This window comes from Cygnus atratus, chromosome Z (genome assembly GCF_013377495.2).
Source record: "Cygnus atratus isolate AKBS03 ecotype Queensland, Australia chromosome Z, CAtr_DNAZoo_HiC_assembly, whole genome shotgun sequence".
NCBI classification, from domain to species: domain Eukaryota; kingdom Metazoa; phylum Chordata; class Aves; order Anseriformes; family Anatidae; genus Cygnus; species Cygnus atratus.
In genome coordinates, this window is record NC_066396.1 from 38,840,077 (window position 1) to 38,866,635 (window position 26,559).

The 26,559-nt window shown below is 39.3% G+C and overlaps 1 protein-coding gene across 1 annotated transcript in view; it reads right to left on the reverse strand.

The window, feature by feature from the left end:
• TMC1 (transmembrane channel like 1) overlaps positions 1–26,559 on the reverse strand; it is a 72,868-nt gene that overhangs the window by 23,770 nt on the left and 22,539 nt on the right. The window contains exons 7-14 of the mRNA XM_035558542.2: positions 25,881–25,987; positions 24,554–24,652; positions 18,887–19,029; positions 13,108–13,252; positions 12,722–12,916; positions 7,441–7,620; positions 6,983–7,135; positions 5,412–5,540 (exon numbers count right to left, since the gene is read on the reverse strand). Of these exons, the coding sequence (XP_035414435.2) occupies positions 5,412–5,540; positions 6,983–7,135; positions 7,441–7,620; positions 12,722–12,916; positions 13,108–13,252; positions 18,887–19,029; positions 24,554–24,652; positions 25,881–25,987 (1,151 nt within the window). The remainder of the gene's footprint in view (positions 1–5,411; positions 5,541–6,982; positions 7,136–7,440; positions 7,621–12,721; positions 12,917–13,107; positions 13,253–18,886; positions 19,030–24,553; positions 24,653–25,880; positions 25,988–26,559) is intronic.

The following is a 26,559-nucleotide window of genomic DNA, read 5'->3' on the forward strand; positions in this document are numbered from 1 at the left end:
GAAACTCTCTGAAGAGTTCCACCAACTTAAAGAGAATTTATCTTCCCCCCCACCTGAATGAACCAGTGGCCACCAACTAAAAGAGAATACTTTGGAGAAACCTTTTGAAGAGGTCCACCAGCTTAAAGAGAGTTTATTTTCTTCCCCACCTGTACAAACCAGTGTCTCGGCTATTAGGGGTAAACGTTCATCCATGCAAAGAAGACAATATGGTGGGTGCACACCCCGCACCACCCTGTGGTTTTACCTACGTGACCATGGAGAGGACATGAGAAAATGGGATGGAAAATCTACTGAGACCCTAGAGCCACAGGTACGTGAGCTGCAAAAGAAAACAATCGGGAGAAAGGGGTTCTCTGAAAAGTTTGCTGCTCCAACTTCCAGCAGGCAGTCCTTTAAACACAGAAACAAAGATTCTGACCAGGACTAGAGGGGCCCTGCCTCCAGCCAGGGGGAGGAAAGGGACAATCGAGTTTATTGGACTGTGTGGATTCGATGGCCTGGCACGTCTGACGCACAGAAGTATAAGGCTTTAGTAGACACCGGTGCACCATGTACTCTAATGCCATCAAGCTGTAAAGGGCCAGAGCCCATCTGTATTTATGGCGTGCCAGGGGGATCCCAGCAGTTAACTGTGTTGGAGGCTGAAGTGAGTCTAACCAGAAATGAGTGGCAAAAGCACCGTATTGTGACTGGCCCGGATGCTCTGTGCATCCTTGGCATAGACTATCTTAGAAGAGGATATTTCAAGGACCCAAAAGGGTTCCGCTGGGCTTTTGGCATAGCTGCCTTAGAGACAGAGGACATTAAACAGTTGTCTACCTTGCCCAGTCTCTCAGAGGACCCTTCTGTTGTGGGGTTGCTGAGGGTTGAAGAACAGCAAGTGCCAATCGCTACCACAACTGTGCACCGGCGGCAATATCGCACCAACCGAGACTCCCTGATTCCCATCCATAAGCTAATTCGTCAACTGGAGAGCCAAGGAGTGATCAGCAAGACCCATTCACCTTTTAATAGTCCCATATGGCCAGTGCGAAAGTCTAATGGTGAGTGGAGACTAACAGTGGACTATCGTGGCCTGAACGAAGTCACGCCACCACTGAGTGCTGCAGTGCCGGACATGCTAGAACTCCAGTACGAACTGGAATCAAAGGCAGCCAAGTGGTATGCCACAATTGATATTGCTAATGCATTTTTCTCCATCCCTCTAGCAGCAGAGTGCAGGCCACAGTTTGCTTTCACTTGGAGGGGAGTCCAATATACTTGGAATCGGCTGCCCCAGGGGTGGAAACATAGCCCTACCATTTGCCATGGACTGATCCAGTCTGCGCTGGAGCAGGGGGAGGCTCCTGAACACCTGCAGTACATCGATGACATCCTTGTGTGGGGTGACACAGCAGAGGAAGTTTTCGAGAAAGGGAAGAAAATAGTCCAAATCCTTCTGAAGGCCGGTTTTGCCATAAAACAAAATAAAGTTAAAGGACCTGCACGAGAGATCCAGTTTTTAGGAATAAAATGGCAAGATGGACGTCGTCAAATCCCAATGGATGTGATCAACAAAATAACAGCTATGTCTCCACCAACTAGCAAAAAGGAAACACAAACTTTCCTAGGTGTCGTGGGGTTTTGGAGAATGCATATTCCAAATTACAGTCTGATTGTAAACCCGCTCTACCAAGTAACCCGTAAGAAGAATGCTTTTGAATGGGGCCCTGAGCAACGACAAGCCTTTGAACAAATGAAGCAGGAAATAGTTCATGCAGTAGCCCTTGGGCCAGTCCAAACAGGACCAAATGTAAAGAATGTGCTCTACACCGCAGCCGGGGAGAATGGTCCCACCTGGAGCCTCTGGCAGAAAGAACCTGGGGAAACTCGAGGTCGACCCCTGGGGTTTCGGAGTCGGGGATACAGAGGATCTGAGGCCCGCTATACTCCAACCGAAAAGGAGATATTGGCAGCATATGAAGGAGTTCGATCTGCTTCGGAAGTGGTCGGTACTGAAGCGCAGCTCCTCCTGGCACCCCGACTGTCGGTACTAGGTTGGATGTTCAAAGGAAGGGTCCCCTCTACACATCATGCAACTGATGCTACATGGAGCAAGTGGGTTGCACTGATTACTCAGCGGGCTCGAATAGGAAACCCCAGTCACCCAGGAATCTTGGAAGTGATTATGGACTGGCCAGAAGGCAAATACTTTGGGATATCATCAGAGGAGCAGGTGGTCCGTGCTGAAGAAGCCCCACTGTACAACAAGCTACCAGAAAATGAGAAGAAATATGCCCTGTTCCCTGATGGGTCCTGTCGTATTGTGGGAAAGCATCGGAGATGGAAAGCTGCTGTATGGAGTCCTACACTACGAGTTGCAGAAGCTGCTGAGGGAGAAGGTGAATCGAGTCAGTTTGCAGAAGTGAAAGCCATTCAGCTGGCCTTAGATATTGCTGAACAAGAAAAGTGGCCAGTTCTCTATCTCTATACTGATTCATGGATGACAGCAAATGCCCTGTGGGGGTGGTTACAGCAATGGAAGCAGAACAACTGGGATCGCAGGGGCAAACCCATCTGGGCTGCTGCACTGTGGCAAGATATTGCTGCCCGCGTAGAGAACCTGGTTGTAAAGGTACGCCATGTAGATGCTCATGTGCCCAAGAATTGGGCTACTGAAGAACATCAAAACAACCAGCAGGTGGATCAGGCTGCTAAGATTGAAGTGGCTCAGGTGGACCTGGACTGGCAACATAAAGGTGAATTATTTATAGCCCGATGGGCCCATGACACCTCAGGCCATCAAGGTAGAGATGCAACATACAGATGGGCTCGTGACCGAGGGGTGGACCTGACCATGGACACTATAGCACAGGTTATTCATGATTGTGAAACATGTGCTGCAATTAAGCAAGCCAAACGGTCAAAGCCTCTTTGGTATGGAGGACAATGGCTGAAATACAAATATGGAGAGGCCTGGCAGATTGATTACATCACACTCCCTCAAACCCGCAACGGCAAGCGCCACGTACTTACAATGGTGGAAGCAACCACCGGATGGCTGGAAACATATCCTGTGCCCCATGCCACCGCCCGGAACACTATCCTGGGCCTTGAAAAGCAAGTCCTATGGCGACATGGCACCCCAGAAAGAATTGAGTCAGACAATGGGACTCATTTCCGAAACAACCTTACAGACACTTGGGCCAAAGAACATGGTATTGAGTGGGTGTATCACACCCCCTATCATGCACCAGCCTCCGGGAAAGTTGAACGATACAATGGACTGTTAAAGACTACACTGAAAGCAATGGGTGCTGGGACATTCAAAAATTGGGATACACATTTGGCAAAGGCCACCTGGTTAGTCAATACTAGAGGATCTGCCAACCAAGCTGGACCTGCCCAATCAAACCTGTTACGCACTGTAGAAGGGGATAAAGTTCCTGTAGTGCACGTAAGAAACATGCTGGGTAAGACAGTCTGGGCTACTCCTGCCTCAGGAAAAGGCAAACGCATTTGTGGGATTGCTTTTGCTCAGGGACCTGGATGCACTTGGTGGGTAATGCAAAAGAATGGGGAGGTCCGGTGTGTACCTCAAGGGGACCTAATACTGGGTGAGAATAGCCCATGAGCTTAAATGGTAGTATGTTAATTATCATATAATACTGTATGTCATCACTACCATGATTGCTATATATCATAGATGAAAATGGTGATTAATTAGAAGGTATTGGAAAGAGTGTAACCTGAGCATGACATAAATGGTATGGAATAAGGGGTGGATATCTGTCCTGGTTTCAGTTAGGACAGCGTTAATTTTCCTCCTAGTAGCTGGTAGGGTGCTATGTTTTGGATTAGGATGAGAAGAGCGCTGATAACACGCTGATGTTTTAATTGTTGTAGAGCAGTGCTTACACCAAGCCAAGGACTTTTCAGCTTCTCGCTCTGTCCTGCTAGCGAGCAGGCCAGGGATGCAGCAGGAGCTGGGAGGGGGCAGACCCAGGACAGCTGACCCAAACTGGCCAAAGGGGTATTCCATACCATCTGACGTCATGCTGAACAATAGATAGGGGTGGCTAGCTGGGGTGGGGGGGGAGCCGGCTGCTCGGGGATAGGCTGGGCATCGGTCAACGGGTGGTGAGCAATTGCATTGTGCATCACTTATTTAGTACACATTATTATTATTATTATTATTATTATTATTATTATTATTATTATTATTATTTTCCTGTCTTAATAAACTGTCTTTATCTCAACTCACAGGCTTCACTTTCCCGTTTCTCTCCCCCATCCCAGAGAGGGAGGGGTGAGGGTGAGTGAACGGCTGTGTGGTGTTTAGCTGCCAGCCGGGCTAAACCACAACACTGTGATAACACCAAACTTTCTGTCTCCGGAAAATTATAATTTCTTGAAAGGTGGCTCTCGGTAAACAAACAACAACAACAAAAATGTGCACACATGAAGCTAATATTTTGAGGAAAGAAGGACAAATGGCAGAAAAGCTACAGTGGTTGTTCGAGTAGATGTACCCTAGATAACTTTAAATGATTTAGCTCTCTCTGTACTGTTCAGTAAGTACACAAGAAGCTACAGAAGAAAGTTCACCTTTCCCAGTATCCTGACTGCAACTTAACAGGTGAAAACTACAACATCAGTCCTTACAGTGCAGGTATCTTAGCTGGCTACTTTAATCTAGCACAGATCCATATAAAAGAGTGAACCTCTCAAATCCCAAGTGCAGAGCTGGCACACCTACATGTGCTTATGTACTCATATGTTTTATTTCACATCATCATAAAATCATTTAGATTTGAAAAGACCCTGAAGATCATTAAGTCCAACCATCAACGAAACACTACCGAGTCCACCACTAAACCATTTCCATAAGCACTGTGTCCACAGATGTGGTACTATAAAGACTTACCAAACACTTTACAAGACTAGGAAGAAAAAAGAAAATGAATGAAATGAATGTACCTGATTCTTAATGTAGCAAAAATATATCTGATAAGGTTTCTAGAAAACAAAAGTCTTCTGTATTTTTCTTCACAAACACTGGCTGTTTCATTATGTTAGAAGACCCCATGGGAAAGTTCATAGAAATCAATGAGAGTCGCTATGTATATTCTGCAGACCTGGGAGTGTCTTTAAAATCGAAATGTGTGAAAAATGTGTAGCCAGCTTACTTACACAATCAAATTAATAAAAACATGTTTTCAAAGGTTACTGAAGCCTGAAGAATAAGGCAAATGTTAAGACAAAACCAAATTCTGAGACAAACAAGCAAAATATTGTTCAGGAATTTTGAAGGTGATATGCCTAGGCAACTGTAACCTCTGTATGATTAAAAGAAAAATGTGATTTACTACAAAAACATGAAGTGATGATCTGACAAAAACATTTAAAATAGCAAATCGTATACTTACAAATCCATACTCCAAGTCCCAGCACCAGCAGTAATTGAAAAACCTAACAAAGACAGCTCTCAAGAAATCACCAATTAGAATTGTGATATAAGTTGTCATCGTGTCAGAGACTGTCAGCCGCACAAATTCCTGTTAAAGCAATATTATTATTTTTTTTGAGAATATATTTAAGCAAGTTATAGTTACAATATTGATGAAGGATATATCCTATACTAGGATGTTCTTATCCTGCTACAACTTGGTAAAAATTCTCAGCTCCTCCTGATTCACTGATTCTGAGAAATGCCAGGAGGAAAACTGCCCCTCATTTGTTAGAGATACCTGCTGCTTTTATTTATGTTCATAGCAGATGAGACTTTCAGGGTACGATTAGTCTGGGAAAGGTTTCCAGCTAAGACTGCCACTATAGCAGAACTCCACATTGATATCTCAACCCCTCTTTTGGCTTTCTTCCTAAATGAGCACCAATTCCCACTGAATATGGAAAGAAAAAAAAAGAAATTCCTAAAATCCCAAAATCCTTGTTCTTTTACTTTTGTTTCAGTAAGTCCCGTCAGTCCCACTAAACCCTGCTGTACCAGGCCTTACCCCATTTGCCCAAAAGTCTTATTATTCTCTCTGATTTCAAATTATGGAGAAAATTAGCACAGTGATGAGCTCTTGGTGTTCTTAGCTTATCATTCAGCATCAGTGGGAAAAAAAAAAAAAAAAGAAAAGGTCTGTTTTTTCCTGTCCATCACCTGCTGGTCACTTATCCAGTCAGGAGTGGAGACAAACAGGTACTGAGACTGTCAGAATGATGGAACAATAGCAAAAGCTGTGATTCAATGGTGGATTTAATCTCGTGGACAAAAAAAATAACAATAAGGTATGATCAAACAGAGGAAAAGGGAATGCTGGGAAATTCTTTGGAAGTGTCATATTATATGAATGTCAGTAGCTATGAATGTTCAACTGAATCAAATAAAATGACTGATCAGATTTACTGTTAAACTACTGATGTTCTTTTGCATGATGTTACTTGGTTAAAGATAAAGATGGTTTCTCAAATGCACACTGCGAGCAAGAGCTGATCATATACTTTTTTCTTTTTTTTTTGGTTGAGCTACTTATCTTTGCAATATACCTGTCATTGTGAAAAACTGATCTTTGCTTGATTAAAAATTTATTCAGAATTATTACTTTTATTAATTGTTGTGACCAATCCAACTTCTCATAGTTGCTAAACAGGCTTTACAAGACAGATGAGGAGAGGAAGATGAATCAGGAGAATAGTGAGGAAAAAAAAAAAAAAAAAAGAGGAATGCTTTGAATTGTATCAGGTACCAGCAGGGGGACCTCCCTACTAGAGAGGATTCAAAGAAATTAAAATAGTGTTTTCTAAGCTTTGTAGCTTGGGAAAAAAATAAAATAAAAATAAAAATCCTTCATTATCTTGTCCCACATCTGCATTTTCTCATGCTCTCCCACCTTAATGTCTCTAGTCAGCAGAAATAAAGAGGGGTTTCGTATGATATCTTGTAACACACTATGATCTATTTTCAAATATTAACTCAAATAAGTTACGTTACCTGGCCCACCATTGTTTCCCAACATGGGCCCCTGGGGACATCTGCAGGGTCTACCTGTATTGGAGGAGCAGTTGAATTTTCTGGAATAGTGCCATTGTATAGACTGGCTTCCCATATTGTCATGTTATACTTGACAATCTTCTCTTCCTCCAACTAAATAAATAAATAAATAGGGGATTAAAATAAAATAAAATAAAATAAATAAAATAAAATAAAATAAAATAATAAAATAAATAAAATAAATAAAATAAAATAAAATAAAATAAAATAATAAAATAAAATAAAATAAAATAAAATATAAAATAAAATAAACATGAGCTTATATTACCAATACTCAACCTTTTCTTTTCCACTCCAAGACTTTCCCATCTTTCTCTGACATATCTATGACATGGTTGGAAATATATATCCTTACCCTGATACATGTTAAAAATAGTGAAGGGAGGTAAATAGCTTGCCTTGAGATTGATTTCATCCATTAGGGCAATAATGAAAGTGTAGAGATTGCCAAGAAAAAGAGCAAAGATGCGTCCCAGCTGCCATCTTAGAGCTATTCGAGGGTGGTAGTTTTCCAGAGAACTTATTACATCAAATAAAGTTGGACAGAACATTCCTAAAAGTGACATGACCATGTTCACCTAGGGGGAAAGAAAAAAAAAAATTTACAGTGAGATGTTAGAGGCAAGATTGATTTTGATGACAAGTGCGTTTCTATTGCTACTTGTTATTTGGTATTTGATTTAATGAAAAGCAAAACCCACTCTGGGAGTCACAAGGTGTTTTTGCAAAGAAACAATGAGGTGAAAACTTATTTGTATTCTCCTGTAAATAGATACTTTGGATTTTTTTTTTCTTTTCAATTTTACAGTTCACTTTAACGTCAGAAAAATATCAAGTATTAGCTGTTTTAAGTACAACCTACAATCTAGAAAAAATTATGTCATAGAACTTAGCAAAAAAACTATTTCCAGTACTGTTTCATGCTAAGTCTCTTCCTTGTCTTCCTAATAGACACATACATGTTCTATATAAACATTTCTCTAAAAATTCCGTGCTAAATTAAAATTATCTGACATCTCACCCAAAGTTAATTCTTGATGCATAAGCAAAGCAAATTCAAATCAATCCTGATGCTTTCTGCCTGTTTTTCTGAAAAGACTCTAACAAGATTAACTCACATCACAGAAGAATGGAAGAGGAACAAGCTCACTGAAAGCAAAATGAGAAAAACAAGCTTTCATAGACAGTTTGAAATTCAATATACTCAATATATGCTACGGAACATTGAATACACATTTTTATTCTGAGTGAGGCATTCTAAGAATTCAGCATGCTTAAGCGATTGCTAAAATTTGTTCCAAGTATGCTTGAATCTTTTGGTGAAATAGTACAAAATCTAATCAACTGTGTCAGCCAAAAATGAAAGTAATTGAAAAAGTTTTAAAGTGCATTTTTTTTATTTCAGTTTCAAATAAAATTTCCTTACAAAAAGCTCATCTTTAAAGGACTAAAAAACAAGCAACAGAAAACATTGTCTCCAGTTAAGTCACAAAACAAAAAGATGTTTATTTAAGATGACTCATACTGAAACAATTAAGTAAAAAGGAATTGATTTAGTCATAAAATTAATAATAATAATAATAATAATAATTGTGTATCAATTGTTCTGAATTTAGCAACTCTCAGCCATCCTGGAATCCATTTTGCTAGAACTACTGCAAATTTTAACACATTCCTAACTTTCTGCTATCAAGGAATAGAAGATCGGTCTTGGTTCTCAGAAATAATATGACAGCAGAAAAGCACTATGCCAACAAAAAAATTCACTCTCTATTAAATATGTACGTTCCCACTCTTACAAATTCTCACCCAGTTCTTTTACTGGAAGACATGATGAACATGTATTTTAGAAGAAAGGGTATGTCCTTTAGGCAGTTTTAAATATAGTACTTGCTAACTTCATCGAATGTTTCTTTGTTGCTTCACTATGGGAAAAGCAGAATACAAGTCACTGATTTTCCTTATCATTCAATGTTTTCTATATTTTTCTTATGTTCTTTTTTATTATTTATCTGAAGTAAGAATATTCTTTCTTATTTGTTTTCTCTCTGCATTTTGCCATGCCTTCACCATGCTCCCATCTCAAAGACATTTCTAGTTCTGGAGAAAAAACATAAAGATAAGAAGTGAAGCAATGCACAGAAACTGGTAAAGATGAAAAGTGAGAAATGAATAAAACAAAATTCAAAGTTTTACTGAAACTAAATGTAACATTGAGTTTTCAAAATTCAGAAACTATAATGGGTTCCATATTTTAAATGTATAAACATCCTTCATATAGTTTCACAGCACATCATCTTTTTTTTTTTTTATGAAGTATTTTACTGAACAGAGAGAAATATATTATCCATTGAATTTTAGCCACTTTAGTTCTTTAGTTTGAATTCAGAAAGGAGCTAATTTATATTCTGGATTTTGTGTCAACTTCAAGTGCTAGAGCAGATTTTCTTCCACTGTTTATATCATTGACAGTTCCACTGTTCTGTGTGACTTGAAAACTTCAGAATGATATGCCAGAAGAAGGACAGCATGGCTGCATGTAAGCATGATACAGTTACAGTTCATAACCAGTATGGTCTTATCTTCAGTGTCTGCTGAGTGAATCTCAAAAACATTCCCTGACCTACCGAGATAGCATTTCTGAGTAAGAAAGGAACAGCAACGAAGATATATATACTAATCAGTGAAAAGCCTGGTTCAAAACAAAGTTCTTCATCTCTCTAGAACACTAACTACTCTAGACACCAAGCATCGGTATGACATTCTGAAAGCTAGAAAATTACTGCTTACACAAGCTTTTCAAGCTGCTATGAATTGGATAAGAAATTCTGTGACTGCATTTACATCTAAACACCAGCCTCCTCTGCGTATGAATGTGTGCTAAACATTAAATGGTGAATTCTAACTGCTTGCTTATTAAAGGATAAGTTCATTAAAGGTAAGTAGTCTAGTTAATATAAATCATATCTTCTACCAACAACTGCAGTAGTCACAGATTTGTCTAGCATCTACTGCAGAAAGCAGTAATAAACAACTATTTTTCTAGTTAATACAGTTTCATTTTTAAAAAGACAATTAGAAGTAAAATTTATATTTCAAAATAATAAAAGCCACCTGATGATTTCTCCAATTTAAATAGAGTATTGACAACATAGCTTAATAACCCCAGTGAAAGTCTGCTCCATATCTACTACTAGAAACATTAAAGTACATATCAGGAAGTTTTTGGCAAAAGGTCTAAGGGGTCGTTTCACCTTGCAAGATCTAAAATGTTACAGCTATACATTTAAAAAAAAAATGTGTATGCCCTAAGCCGTATCTCCTCTTTGCCCAAATGTTGTTAATAATTCTGATACAGAGAAATCAGTCTGACTCTCCATTAGTTCATTCTGCTTTTAAGTAATTTTATCTTTACACAGTATAGGAACATATTTGACAAAACTGAGTACCAATGTACCAGAGAGATGTTCAGCATATAATGTAGTTCTACAAGTTATCTTTTGTCAAATGAGAGAAGTCAATTCCCATTCAGTACTTTCCATCTTATTTCAGAGTACTGTACCAAGGAAATCAGTGGCATTATTCTCTATTTTATCAAAATTTCCATAGTCATGGGGAAATTGTTACAATGTACAGAATCATTGTTCATCCATAACCAACCACCTGGCCACAACCACATGTGAGAAGAGATGCAAAGGCTGATGAAGTACCTTAACAGTCCTAGTCTGCCTCTTCACGCTAATTTCCTACTCTTTGTGATGGGCTAGACAGTTTCAACTGAACTATGACCCTGAAGAACTAGATACTGCTGAGATGAAGTTCAGGTTCACAGAACCCAGTTTTGAATAGATTTGCAGTAATATGACAGAGGACAACAATCAGAGAGAGAAATAGGCCTTGTCCACAAAGTCACCAGTGGCACTTTACTAGGCCATGAGCTTCAGCAACAGAATATATGAAAAACATTTACCCCAGATTGCTCCAAGGACACCATGAATATGTGTAAACATTTCCTAAACCCCTAATACATCTATTGTGAAAATAAATTCTTACAACAGTAGCTGAATATTTTTTATGAAGAAGGTTGATTGAATTATATGTAAAAGCTGCACTTTTCCTTGCTTTAAATAGTACACCAAGTGTTTATGGTCTTTTTCTGATCAAAATCTCAGTTCATTTATTCATGACACAAATGTAAGAGCTTAATCTAGAAAATAAGAAAAAAACAAGAAAGAAAAATGTTTAAATGGCTGTTAAGAAGAAGCCAAATATACATATCTCATTAAATACTAATACCCAATCAAAGGCAATATTTTGTACCTCACAAATATGTTCATTGCTTCTCAACAGGGAAAAATTTGTAGCCAAATAACAGCAACACTGCCTTATCCATTCTTGTTTAGCAACACTTGCTCTAGGTCTCTGTGATACAGTGCCTCCTAAGCAGTGTTCTTTTGTACAGCAAACAAAAAATAAAATGTAAACATTCATATGCTTAAGTATTTTCCAGATTGCAACATAAGCTGATATAACAGCTTTCAGTAGCACTGTCCATGTTAGAACAAATATGCTACCACACCTTTCAACTGAGAAAACTGAATTCCTTCTGAACAGCCTTCATCTGCTAGTCTGTTGTCACATATAGAGCTTGTGTTGCATTAAGCCAAGTAGTTCTTACAAGAATTCTTTCCCAACCAGAGTAAAATGAAATAATTTTTATCAAATAATTTAATCCAATCTTAGCTGACTTATTTCTCTGGATTCCAAAGGTGAGTTGCTGAAGTATGTATGTTACTTCCTGTGACAGATTTTGGTGTTCAAAGTTAGGGACTGACTTTCCTCATTCTACCATTATCCATGCCATTAGCTTTGTGAGTCTGGCATCTTTTGGCCTTACTTTAATTCAGATATCAACTTCACTCTCTAGGTCAGAATACAAGCTTTAAATAATGAACAGCTAGTTTTACAATATGCACAACAGTGTGTCTGTTAAATAAAAACAAAGCCTGTCCAGGTTTTTATATGGTAATGCTGAATTCAAGTGCCTACTACATACTGTTACAGCAAACACAATCAATTTCACTATACACCTCTATAAGTCAGGACTGCATTTACTCTAGAAGAAAACATTAAACAGAAAAAAAAAAAAGGAAAAAAAATGAAAAAAAAAGAAAAAAATGAAAAAAAAAAAAGATATTGTGCTCTTGGACTGGGCAGGTAAAGCTGGAAGGCTTAAGCTTCATACTGTTGCTGCACTGCAGAGTTGTATCTCTGAGATCCCAAATAACTTTGGATGTGGCTGCATACCAGTCACTTTCCTTGGACCAGTCTCTACAGGAAAGCAACAAGAGAGTAGGCACCTTGAGGAGATCTTGTGAGTCCACAGAGTGGCTGGAAAAACAATTTTAGGGGCTCAAAAGAGGAAAGGTGAAGGTCTTAAAGGAAAATTGAATATGAAAGGACATTTGAAAAATATATATATATATTCCTTTTAATGAAGCACAAAGCAGAAAGACAATAAGAGTTCTTTTGTTGCACATTTACCACCCACACTCAAAGTGCTTAAATTCTCAGGGAAAAAAAAAAAAAAAAGAAAGAAAAAAGAAAAAAAAAAGTCAACATGCAGAGTACGGAGACAGTTTGAAACCACATCTATTTTAGAAATGTGCTAGCACGAACTTCATTTCTTTCCCACCACCCGTAGTTCTCCAGACCTTCCAGGGCAAATTTCTGTGATCTTCTCACAACAAAAAAGATGAGGTAGCCACTCCCAGCAAGTGTGCATAGGGCTAAGAAGTTAGCAAGAACTCTCAGGAATCGAGTCAAGTGAATGTTTTCCTCTTTTCGGCTCTCCTGCTCCTCCACAATAGCTTCCTGCACTTGTTAAAAACAAAAGAATATTATCAGTACTTTAATGGTCAAGAGTCTACATTGCTTAGCCAGTAGTTAGAATTCAGTTAAATCAGTTGTGATGATGCAAATGCACACTTGGGCATCATGTTTTGAGATAAAATTATATTGTTTCATAAAATCTGTTTACATCTCTTTAGCGAGCTTTGTTTTACCTTAAAGCTTGTAGTGATCGAAGCAAACTTATTATCTGCTGTCTCAGGATTGCCTATCAGGTAGTCCCAGCTTGTGAACATTTTCCAGCTGAAATTAAAACTAGTGTCATCTCCACCACCATCTTCATTTGCATTCCTTGCCATTCTGCAAAAGTCAAAAAGACACAGAAAGGTCCTATTAGAAGAAGTTTTGCTATGTGATCATGTTGTTTGTTTGTTTGTTTGTTTTCATTCTTCCTAAAGCTCTAGCATTATTCTGAAAAAAATATATACATATTATCAATGCAATCAGCCATGTTGCAATCAGTCAAGTATAGAAAAATCTGTTTGAAACAAGGGAGAAGGACAGAGATTTGAAATTCTTAGCTGTTTTTATTTATCAGCTCACAACACATTTTTATGAGAAAAAAAGAATTTATTTCATGAACATCTCATAGAACTTCCACTGGTTAAGAAACTCAATAGTGAACACAATATCAAGAAGATCTCTTAAACAGAAAGCTGCAGAACAACCTGAACTGAAGTAGATTTGATTATAGACTTCATTAAGAGGAAAAAAAGAATTCTAAAATAACCAACCAGGATAAAATCTGTTTTTACCAAATAAATAAAACTCTATTAGAGCTTTCTATCTTGCCTCTCATCTCCTATGCACTTATAAACAAGATTTATAACAGTATCCACAAACATCAAATTCTTTCTTCAGTGATTTGATTTCATCTTGACTACTAATTTTCTTTTTCAAATTATTGTCATTCATGTAATAAAAGTGGTCTTGCTTTTGCCTACTTCATCTCTTAATTCAACTCATTAAGCACAAGTATGGATTATATTGGTAGGGAACAAGCCATTTAACCTTGGATACAGTATTGATTTCTTGGACAGAAAATTGCACCCCTTAAAGCTGACTAATGCAGTCGAATTATGTTATTAGTATCAATACATTCGATATATCACATTACTAATGGTCCGGTGAAATGCATACTCTCATACCCAGGAAGAGAATCATAAGTAAGTAATACGGCAAATACTTCTGAGCTGGCATAAACTAAAGCCATTGGGGAAAGGAGGGATTGGTTGGTTGGGTAGTTTTTGTTGTTGTTTGGTTTGGTTTTTGATTGTTTCTTTTAGTTGTTTTTGCTTGTTTGGTTGGTTGGTTGGTTGGTTTTTTGGTTTGTTTTTTAAAGATTATATACAGAAGAGAGAGACTTTATGAAGGGTCTTGGTGAGAATTTGCCCTGCTGCTGGTTTCTAGACTAAGATCATTCCTTCTCAAGAATTCCTAACGAAACAGTGAATATGGTTGGGATATTATTTCCATGAGACCAAAATTGTTTCTATTTAGTGACATACACAGGAAGAGCTGAAGAGTGGAGCCATAATTCTAGATGTTTCCCCTAAATATAATAATACCATCTTACTACCTCTTTTACACATGCACACACTTTCCCAGATCTCTGTTAACAGGATAACAACAGTAGCACTTCCCATTATATTGCTTTCTGGAGAAACAGCAAAGAGAAGAAGACTGCAAAAACTGTCCTTAAGATCACCTAATTATAGATCAGCTTTAGTGTCACATGACCAGATGGGAAGCTACTAGATACGCTGTAGTTTTCTTCTTCGGTCTTTGTTTTATTCTGAGGGATTCTCTGATAGATTCTCTGAGACTAAGACTTTTCTAATTTTCACAGATACATTATCAAATAAATATTTTAAATGACAGTTTCCAGCTATACCAATGACTTTTTTATTGAATTAGTTTTTTCTTAAAAAAAAAAAAAAAAGATATGTGTAATTGATGACTTTTTTTTCTTCTGAAATTCTTTTGCCCTATGCAGGAAACGATGTAATATTAGAAAAACAGATCATGATTTAATCTAGTGCTCATGAAAGTGAAAAATTCTGGCCTCAGCATGAAACATTAGAAATAAATTAACTGTGATCTTTTCAAAAGTGTCCTTGAATCTTGACCTGCAAAGCTCCACTTTTCACCCTTGCTAACTTTTAAAGATGCATTACAAGCTAACTGCATTTATTGCAGTAGGTGGTCGTCTTGCTGGAATCAAGGGTATTAAATATTGTATTTACTAGCAGCCAATCTCCTCTGAAAATATTAGAATTATCACAGTCTATTCTAATAATTAGTTTGGCTATAAAATAATAATAAATGAGTATTTGTTTTAATTCTGATCCTAGGACAAAATTCAAGTCTGAAATTTGAGAGCCAAAAATGTCTCACTAATTGTACTGCCTAGGTCCAATTTCACTTACCCATATGCTTCCTACTGATTTAATGTTGTTTTTAGCATTAATATTAAGCATAGTTTTCCTGGGTAAAACACTGCTGGAAATCATTTTCTGTGCCACAGGACATTAAACCTTTACTATGATCAGTGGTATTAATTCTTCTCTACCACTGTGCAAATGTCACCTAACCACCATAGTCTTGCTGAGAGTCATTTACTGCTGACTGTGAGTTACACAGAGAATTATTTGCCATATGTTTCTTTCTTTCTTGTCTTCTTCCTTCTTAAAAGAAAGTAACGCACATAACGTATCATTGAAGGAAGAACAGTTGAATTTCCTGAATGTTAGCTGACATAATGCTAGATGCAGAGCATAATGACAAGAAGGGCTGACAGCTCTGTTCCTTACTTTACGCACTTATTTTACACTTTGAAGTTGCAGGAGAGAAATACTGTTATTTCAATAAGGACTTTTCCCACTTCCACAACAGACAGCTGCTAATGCCAAAAAAAAATAAGTGTAGGCCCAAGGAATCTTATATGACTTTGACATGTAAAAGAGGCATCAAGGGCAATAAGAAAGGGTTCCATAAGTACCTCAGTAATAAAAGGAAGACTAGAGGAATTGTGGGCCCTCTCCAGAAGAAACAGGAGACCCAGTCACTCAGAGAAGAGAAGGCTGAGGTACTGAATGACTTTTCTGCCTGTCTTCACTGACAAGAGCTCCAGCCATATGGCATGGGTCCCAGAAGGCAAAGGCAGGGACTGGAAGAATGATGAACCACCTAGTTGAATTAGGATTATGCGGCAAGGTTTTGGTAGCAGAGGTTGTAGGGGTGGCCTGTGTGAAAAGAATCCAGTAGCTGCCCCTTATTAGAAAAGAGCCAGGTTCAGCCAGCTCCAAAGGGGCCCACCGCTGGCCAGAGTTGAGCCAATAAGCAATGTTGTTTGTGCCTCTGGGAGAGCAGAATTAAGAAAGGGAAAAACTGTGCTGCAAAACAGCAGCTGGAAGAGAAGAGTGAGGAACAGCCCTTCAGACGCCCAGGGCAGTGCAGCAGGAGGGCAGGAGGTGCTCCAGGCACACAGCAGCAGTTCCCCTGCGGCCCCTGGAGAGGCCCCTGGTGGAGCAGGCTGTCCCCCTGCAGCCCACGGGTCCCACATGGAGCAGATCTCCACACTGCAGCCCGTGGAGGAGCCCCCGGTGGAGCAGGTGGATGTGGCCTGGAGGAGGCTGCGGCCCATGGAGAGCCCCCGCTGGAGCCGGCCCCAGGCCAGAGCTGCAGCCCATGGAGAGGAGCCCACGCAGGAGCAGGGGCTCTGGGGGGAGCTGCCACCCACAGGGACTCGTGCTGGAGCAGTTTGCTCCTGGGGGAGGGATGGACCCCGTGCTACGGAGCCATGTGGGAGCAGTTCTTGAAGAGCTGCTGCCTATGGGCAGCCCCCGCAGGCTCAGTTCGGGAAGGATGGCATCCTGTGGGAGGGACCCCACGTGGAGCAGGCACAGAGAGTGACCGTGAAGGAGTGGCCAAGACGAAGCATTAGGGACTGACCGCAGCCCCCATTCCCTGTTCCCCTGGTACTGGTCAGGGTTAGGACATAGAAGAGGGTGGATGGGGGGATGGTGTTTTTATTTTGTTTTTGGTTTCTCACTGCTCTAGTACTTGTTGGTAATAGGTAACATATTTTACTAATCTCTCTGTGCTGGGTCTGTTTTGCCCATGATGGTAAATGGGCAAGGATCTTGCTGTCCTTATCTCAACCCTTGAGGACTTTCCATCATATTTTCACCCCCTTTCCTTTGATGAATGGGGTAGAGAGAGAGTGGTTGTGGTGGAGTTCAGATGCCCAGCTTGGTAAAACCACCACACCAGTGCTGGAGAAGATCAGGTTCGAGACCATCTATATGGTCACTAGTGGGGTCCCTCAAGGCTCCATTTTAGGGCCAGTCCTCTTCAATGTCTTTATAAATGATTTGGATGTAGGACTAGAAGGTGTTTTGAGCAAATTTGCCGACGACACCAAACTTGGAGGAGTTGTGGACTCTGATGAGGGTGGAAAGGCCTTGCAGAGAGATCTGGACAGATTGGAGAGCTGGGAGATCACCAACCACATGAAGTTTAACAAAGGCAAGTGCCAGGTCCTGCACCTGGGACAGGGCAACCCTGGCTATATGTACAGACTGGGTGATGAGACGCTGGAGAGCAGCCCCGCAGAGAGGGATCTGGGGGTTGTGGTTGACAGCAAGTTGAATATGAGCCAGCAGTGTGCCCTGGCAGCCAGAAAGGCCAACCATATCCTGGGATGCATCAAGCACGGCATCACTAGTTGGTCGAGGGAGGTGATTGTCCCACTCTACTCTGCGCTGGTCCAGCCTCACCTCGAGTACTGTGTGCAGTTCTGGGCACCACAGTACAAAAAGGACATTAAACTGTTGGAGAGTGTCCAGAGGAGGGCGACGAAGATGGTGAAGGGCCTAGAGGGGAAGACATATGAGGAGCGGCTGAGGGCACTGGGCCTGTCCAGCCTGGAGAAGAGGAGGCTGAGGGGGGACCTCATCGCGGTCTACAACTTCCTCGCGAAGGGGAGTGGAGAGGCAGGTGACCTATTCTCTGTTATCACCAGTGATAGGACCCGCGGGAATGGTGTTAAGCTGAGGCGGGGGAAGTTTAGGCTGGACATCAGGAAGAGGTTCTTCACTGAGAGGGTGGTTGCACACTGGAACAGGCTCCCCAGGGACATAGTCACTGCGCCAAGCCTGTCTGAATTTAAAAAGCGATTGGACTGTGCACTTAGTCACATGGTCTAAACTTTGGGCAGACCTGTGCAGTACCAAGAGTTGGACTTGATGATCCTTATGGGCCCCTTCCAACTCGGGATATTCTATGATTCTATGATTGTATATAAGGAACCTGAAGATGCACAAGTCCATGGGATCTGATCCATTGGTCCTGGAGGGAACTGGCGGATATAGTTGCTAAGTCACTGTACATCATATTTGAGAAGTTGTGGCAGTCTGGTGAAGTTCCCAGTGACTGGGAGAGGGGAAACATAACCCTCATTTTTAAAAAGGCAAAAAAGTAAGACCCAGGGAACTACAGGCTAGTCAGTCTCACCTCTGTGTCTGGCAAGATCATGTAGCATACCCTGCTGGAAACTATGCTAAGGGACGTGGAAAATAAGGAGGTGGTTGGTGACAGTCAAAATGACTTCACTAAGGGAGGATCTGCCCAGAGAAGTTGCAGATGCCCCGTCCCTGGAAATATTTAAGGCCAGGTTGGATGGGGCTCTGAGCAACCTGGTCTGTTGGGAGGTGTCCCTGCCCATAGCAGGGGGATTGGAATTTGATGATCTTTAAGGTCCCTTCCTGCCCAAGCCATTCTATGATTCTGTGACAGAAGTCAGCCTTTCTTTGCATTTTAGCTCCATTACTGTGTTCCGAAGTGTATTTTTTCAAAGGTAGTCTTAGTGATCAACATTGATATTACATGTCTTTCAAAATGTACTTCACTCCAAAGCCAAACAGAACTTACGTTCGAATGACAATCATAAAGCTGTAGCCAATAGTCCCAACTCCGACAAGGAAATAGGAAAGAGGCATCCTGAACTTGAGCCATCCAATTGTCCTCTGGTTATTGTAATAACCGTAAAAGAGCACAGAATACTGTGCAAAGCCCTGAAAATTCAATAAAAAAATTAACATCATAAGTTTGTTAGCTATGCACTTCATTAGAATTCTACCAACAGCAACATACTGAAACATTAATTTTAATGCATTCAGAACAGTTATAAGCATCACTATAATAAAGCTCACAGGCTGGACAAACCCTCCTTTTGTAATTTTTAGAAAGACAGAATATTTCATGTCAATTTGCAAATATTTTATCTTTAAAACTACAAGGACAGTCTTTCTACTGAAAAAAAAAAATAAAAATAAAAAATCACATACTTAGTTTTACAAATTACTTCCAGCAAAAATACAATATTTTTTGCTTCATTTCCACATTTCTTGTATATTCTTTTTAATATAAAATTCTCATACACATTCTTTGTCTAATGTTGTTTGCTGTTCACTGGGTGATCATTCAGTATATGTTAGTCAATACATAGCTGCATTTTATTGAATAATTATTCAGTGTGCAGGGTTTGTTAACGCTTTGACTCCAAGTTTAAAAGGAATGCAATGCAAATGTATCTTTTCAGCAGTTCGAAGTTTATCTATTTTTCTAAAAGCCTTAATGAGAATCCCTTTCTCTTCTACAAGTCATATTGCTGATTTTTCAAAATAATTTACTAGTAAATGGTTAAGAGTAAAAAAAAAAAAAAAAAAAAAAAAAAAAGCTGGTATCTAAAATGATCTAAATACCTGAAGTTTCCTGATAATCCTCAAGTTAGAGCAAGAAATCTCCTCCTAGAAGACTGTACCTAGAAACTTTCAAATGACAACTCTCCATGGCCACACCTCCAGCTGACTGCATGAATTCAAGGCAAATACAGAGTTCAGTGAAAATGTAATTGGTGGATAGATCATGCATTATTTTGACACTGATACAGTAAACTGACGTTTTTGTGAGTTAAAGAAGCCATTTACTTCCCTTCTGCTGTTCAGTAGCTCATATGACTTAAAATAAATATCTCTCCCTTATATATTATCTTGCAATATGCACAGTTATAGCTCTTGCTACATCTGTCACAGAGTTAATTGAAAAATTTTGTTTGCAATTCTAATCTGCAAATGAAATATTAATATATCATAAAAATATTATTCAAAATGTCTTGATTTAGAAATCAATGTATCTCTTTTTACATCATATAAGACTGGCTTTCAGAAATATGTATACATACAAGAGTAATAATATTTTCTTTTCTGATAAGGGAAATATTATTATAGAACGCCTTTATTAATAATTACTAGTAAAACTTTCACACAGTTGGGTCATATTGAAATTCAATAGTTGGTCTTTTGCATCTTTATGCTCATTACAGCATCGTATAACTCCATGTTAGCTTAGCTTTCTTTCAGCTTTCTTTACAGCATGACACAGTTCTGGTGTCAGCCTTTTATATCCCTCAGAGTATAAAAACCTCTCGTAAGTCATTGTTCTGCAAAGTCTGAGATAATTCCTCCATTGTGTGTAATATGTAATTCAGTAAGGTGTTTGTTTGTTTGTTTGTTTGTATGTTTGTTTTTCCTGGACTTTGCCTACAGCATTTCACCATGAAACTTGAAATATTTTTAGCTGTGTAGGCATTCATGGAAGACATATTTTGCTATTTCCTTACCCAAATGTAAAAGAAGGGTAAGATAAAAATATTGGTCTACTGTGTATAATGCAGCTTGAGAGTCTGATTCCTTTAGGTTTGGATTATTTTCCGAACTGTAGATTATACAGTATTAAAACAGAATGCCAAGTAAAAAAAAAACTACGTCTATTTGCCTTGTCAGTAAAATGAGTACAATATCAGGGGTAGAAATATATATATATATATATATATATATATATATAAAACATCTTTTCTTCACTACTTTAAAGAATGGTGATTTTTTTTGGGGGGGGAGTATGAAGTAATGTTTGTTGACACGGGTTCACTTGTGTATAACTTACTTTGTAACATCCAACAACTGCTATCAGATGAAAGGTACTATTTCCTACACTGCTTAATTAAACATGTCAAAGTCTTCAGGGAATATTTTTTGATTTGACATGCTTCAAGAAAATTCTTTTTTGCCCTCAGTATTTCAGGGGATCCATCTTTTTCACTGGCTTGTTCCATGTTTATTTCTACTGCATTTGCTCCCGGTGTTACCTGCTGCTGTAATTCTCTAGACTTTCTTCTTCAGATATGTCAGATCTTGTTTCTCTCAGCTATTATAAACTTTCCCCTCCTTTCACCATCTGTCTTCATTCATCTTTTCTCAAATCCATTTCTTTTAAAAACTCTTTTCCCATTTGCTGTATAAACCTCCTTTAGTCTCCACTCTCTTTACACTCTCCAAGTCACTATACAATTCATTTTTCTTCACTATTTCTCTGATGTTTAAATTTCTCAGTTTAAAATGTCATAATCATTTAATTTCCCACGTATATGTCTAGACATACTCTTCCTGTCATTCAAATATGTAACCCTGATGAACCAGACACAATGTCATTTTATGCAGCAGTCATTGCAAAATGTTGCAAAATGCAAGATGGCTTTTTAGACAGGTCAAGATCCATTTTATCCATTTTTATCCAAGGAGGGACAACCACTTTTTGAGACAAAATAGAGCAGAAGTCATCCGATCACTTTATGCAGTCAAAAGACAGGCAATCGTTGTACTTTATACCTGTTACATTACTTTTAAATGTAGCATTTTGCAACAAATTAGCCTGAAAGATTTTGCTTGTAAATGAGAAAATTAGTTTATCAAGTTAAGTCTTTTTATATGTTCTGTGGTGTTACAACCAGATTCTTCCTACTGGTGTCTGATGATTGAAAATAAATCCAAGAACCAGCCAACATATCAAGTCAGGTGAGGCTCTGCATTGGGGTATTGAACCACAAAACAAAAGACCCTATCTGAGACCTGCACGTCACAAGATTAGATTTTGACTAACTATAGTCAAAAATGTCAATATTAAGGAGAGGCATAAACGTTGTACCTTAAAATGGTATTTTTGTTGTTGTTGTTTCTTTGTTTGCTTGCTTGCTTGTTTTTTCTTCAAGGGAGCTCAGAGCCATTTTTACTCTCGAAAGGGGAGAAGTATGTAAATCTGTCTGTGCCCTAATGGAAATACTCTTGCAAGCTCAGCAGCCTGCACGGTTTTCTGCACCAACACGATGGGACAGGGCCTCAAAGGTTTCAAACCCACACAGAGAGGCCACTTACAGACAAGTCATTCTGTTAAAAGTTGGAGACACTGAGCTGTAAACTGGAAGAACCTGCACCTGAATTTATTTTACATGAGAAATGTGTCTGCTTCCAACATCATGCCAATCAATCCAACTTCATGTCTGACCAATCTGCTTTCTATGATGGAGTGACTACATCAGTCAGTATACAAGGGAAGACTGACCAATGTCATCTACCTGTACTTCTGCAAGGCTATTGACACCATCCCATATGACATCTTGACCTCCAAAATGGAGAGATATGGTTTTGAAGGATATCAGTGGATAAGGAATTGGCTGGATGGCCACATGCAAAGAGCGGTTTTCAATGGCTCTATGTCCAAGCGGAGGCCAGTGACGAGTGGTGTCCCTCAGGGTTCTGTCCTGGGACTGGGACTGTTTAATATCTTTATCAATGGCATAGACAATGAGATTGAGTGCACCCTCAGCAAGTTTTCAGATGACACCAAGCTGAGTGGTGCAGTCGACACAACAGAAGGAAGGGTTGCTATCCAAAGGGACCTGGACAAGCTTGGGTAGTGGGCCCTTGTGAACCTAATGAGGTTCAATAAGTCCAAGTGCAAGGTGCTGCACCTGGGTCAGGGCAATCCCAGGCATGAGTACAGACTGGGAGAAGAACTCATGGAGAGCAGCCCTGCAGAGAAGGACTTAGGAGTTGGGGTGGATGAAAAGCTTGACATGAGCCAGCAGTGAGCATTTGCAGCCCGGAAGGCCAACTACATCCTGGGCTGCATCAAAATAGGAGTGGGCAGCAGGTGGAGGGAGGTGATTGTGCCCCTCTGCTCTGCCCTTGTGAGGCCCCACTTGGAGCGCTGCATCCAGGTTTGGGGCCCACAGCACAAGAAGGATGTGGGTCTGTTAGAGCAGGTCCAGAGGAGGGCCACAAAAGCGATCAAAGCCTGGAGCACCTCTCCTACGAAGAAAGCCTGAGAGAGCTGGGGATGTTCAGCCTAGAGAAGAGAAGGGTCTGGGGTGACCTTATTGCAGCCTGTCAATACTTAAAGAGAGCTTATGAAAAAGATGGAGAGCAACTTTTTGCAGTGGGTAAACAATAACAGAATAAGGGAGGGATTGGTTCTAAACTAAAAGGAGGGAGATTTAGATTAGAAGTTAGGAGGAAATTCTTCACTGTGAGGGTGGTGAGGCACTGGAACAGGTTGCCCAGAGAGTTTGCAGATGCACCATCCCTGGAGCTGTTCAAGACCAGGTTGGACGAGGCCCTGGGTAACCTGATCTAGTGGGTGGCATCCCTACCAATGGCATGAGGGTTGGAACTGCATGACCTTTAAGGTCCCTTCCAACCCAAGCTGTTCTATGAAGTATATTCATGCTTCCTGCTGCTAAAATAATTAAAGTGCTAGAATATAGTTATATGCATAAGTCCCTAAGTTTTGATGTTCCTTATAGAAAAGAAAGAATGCAGTAGATTGAGATAGAAATCACTCTTAACTCAGTGGATGCTGCTTTCATTAATCTGAAGGAAAATCTTAATTAGATGGTTGCACTGTTTCACAGGTGAAAAGTACCTTTTGATAACATTGACCATGGTCCATAGAGAATTATAAAAACCTTCTAACCAATGTATTGCAATACTGAATTTATCATCAGCTAGCCTTATACAAAATTGGATCATCCATATATATAATGAGATCAACTGCAGAGAAATGCCACATGCAAAATTAGGTTAGTTGTTTTCAGGAAGAAAAAGCTGTATGGCACATTTAGGATTAGTCTGCTTAGTCTGTCAGTATAGGACGTATAGAACCTTAGGTTAGGCAGGGCATCACATCAACTGTAAAGAATTAAAACATCCTTATTAATCTGGCTAAAATATCTATATATTATATAAGACAGAGAAAAACTAAAAACAACATTCAATTTTAGAAAAAAAAAAACTACAGAGTACATTATTGGATTTTTTTTTCTTATCCATTCAGCATCCTCCAATGTGGAATCCTAATATCATAAATACAGAAGACTGAATTCATCTTTTAAGTAATGGACAGACTGCACCCAGGGCTGTGAATCCAACTTTGAGACTCTTTCCCATAAGCCTTTTTTATTGCTTCAGATACTGAGATGTGCGTGTAGACACTGAGTTTGATACATTTTTTACCTGAAATAAAAGTCTATACATAGATATTTTTTACTGAGGGGGTGGGGGGTGGGGGGTGGTAAATTAATTCTACTTCTATTTTCCCCTGAAATATTCCATATTAAATCTCTGAGTATTAAATAATGAAGCCAAAGTCCATAATAACGAAAAAGTCGTGTGAATATGCAATATTGCAAAATTATGCACTTACACTAAAATCCCAGAGAGTAGCAAAGTTCATAGCACTGGCTTCTTCAGCTCTTGGGACAGTTTTTCTAGGTAGAGAGCCATATGGCTTGCCCATCAAAGCCTGGAACCAAGAAATAAGAGCAATTTACATTTTAAAGCAAAATACCAACAAAAGGAAGGGATAGTGATCTGTCACTTCTTAGGAAGACTTATTTTGTGCTCCTTAGTTCCCTAGTGAGGATGACCTACTTCTCCACTTCTTTTCATGGCTTCTGACATTTAAGATTGAAACTATGCCTAAAGTATTCATTAATGGTCATTTCTAAATTTAAAGTGACATTTCACTAGCAACAAAGTGCTATCAAGTTGTGTCACCTACATTCAAAGGCAACAAAGAATTTCAAATTGATGAGTGGGCTGTGTCTTACAGACAAGACCAGAAGATTCATTTTTCTTGCATAATGAATTTTATTGGTTTGTTAACTGAAATGTGTGGGAAAATGCTACGATTCAATTTGGATTCTGAGTCCCACTGCTCTGGCAAGATACTTGCCAAGCCACAGTATATGTCCTTACAGCGCCCTTTCTAAGCCTCCCCCTGTATATAGTTTGTCATTTTCTCTGTTTTGGCCTCAGTGAAAGATGAATCGCACTACTGAAATGGTGTACTAGGAAACTGCTGGAAATTCCTAACTTACAGTTTGCCATCTGCTCACTAGAAGGTGTGAGAATGTGAAAGAGTGAAATCAGGGAGATGGCACAACACTTTTAATTCCATATAAGCCCTCTTTTTAGGAAGGTACTAAAGTGCCTTAAAGGTGCTAGATAAATATTTTATTTTACAAAAGTGGTTTCTGCTTGAAGTACATATTCTGGGCACGGTTTTTAACTTGTGCCTCTCTTGTGACTTTACAGCCTGTTCAGCCTTCTTAACATATGAGTACGAAGGCTGCTGGAAAGGGTACAGGGTGCCTCAGAGCCTTGGAATATATCTTTGTCTTTGCAGTGCACATTTTAATACACCACTTGACTGCTTCTTTGCCTGAGCTCCTCTACTTTTTTCTCTATTAAAAAAAAAAAGAAAAAGTTTAACACCATCCCAGTCTCTGCAAAAAACACTTTTGGGACACATCCTTACATACATTTTTCTGTTAGGTCTACTCCAAGACACCTTTCTAAAGACAACTTTCCATGAAGTACACCTTCATGACCTTAGTATACCTTAATGCTTTTTAATGGAGCATAAAGAGATTACAAATCTATCTGCAGGTCCAGTCCTATGAAATGTCACAGCAAAGGCAGAAATTCTCAATGACAATTTAAAAAATGATAATTTAAAAAATTCCCACCTCAGGCACCATTACAAGTCCAAAGGTCAGTCCAAAGAGAATCATGTTTATTCCATACATCCAGCGTAAGAATATGAAGTAAGAGGCTACTGATGAACCAAAGTGACCTATGAAAACATAAGATGTGAAAAAGGAGCAGATCAGTTAACTTTATATGTTACTTTACCTTAAAATGAAGTTGTTTAAAGCTTACTTAAAATAAACTAAATACGGGAGTGTTTTTCATCTTCTTTACTACTACAATTCTAATAACTTTTTTTCCAGTTTACATGCTAGCATTCATTGACGTGGTAGAGAAAACAGAAACAACAAAAAACAAAAAGCAAAAATATTACTTGGACAAAGTACTTCCGGTCATGTAAGTACTATGGTATTTAATTGTATGAAATCCTCTAATGACAGGAATCAAAGTAAGTCACACTTTCCCCCTCCCTCTCTCTCTCCCTCTCTCTCTCTCTCTCTCTTTCTCTCTCTCTCTCTCCCCCTCTCCCTCTCTCTCTTTTTTTTTTAAATACATGTGTATTTTAAGCATTTTTGGCATGTTAAGCCAGTACCACCTCAGTGTTAATAGGAAGTACCACAGAATTAGCTTGTGGGAGTAGTCGTTCCAAGGACATAAAGTACTTTAAAGTGCTCTTTTAAGCTAGCTAGTGGAGACAGAGTTGTTCACCACGGAAGA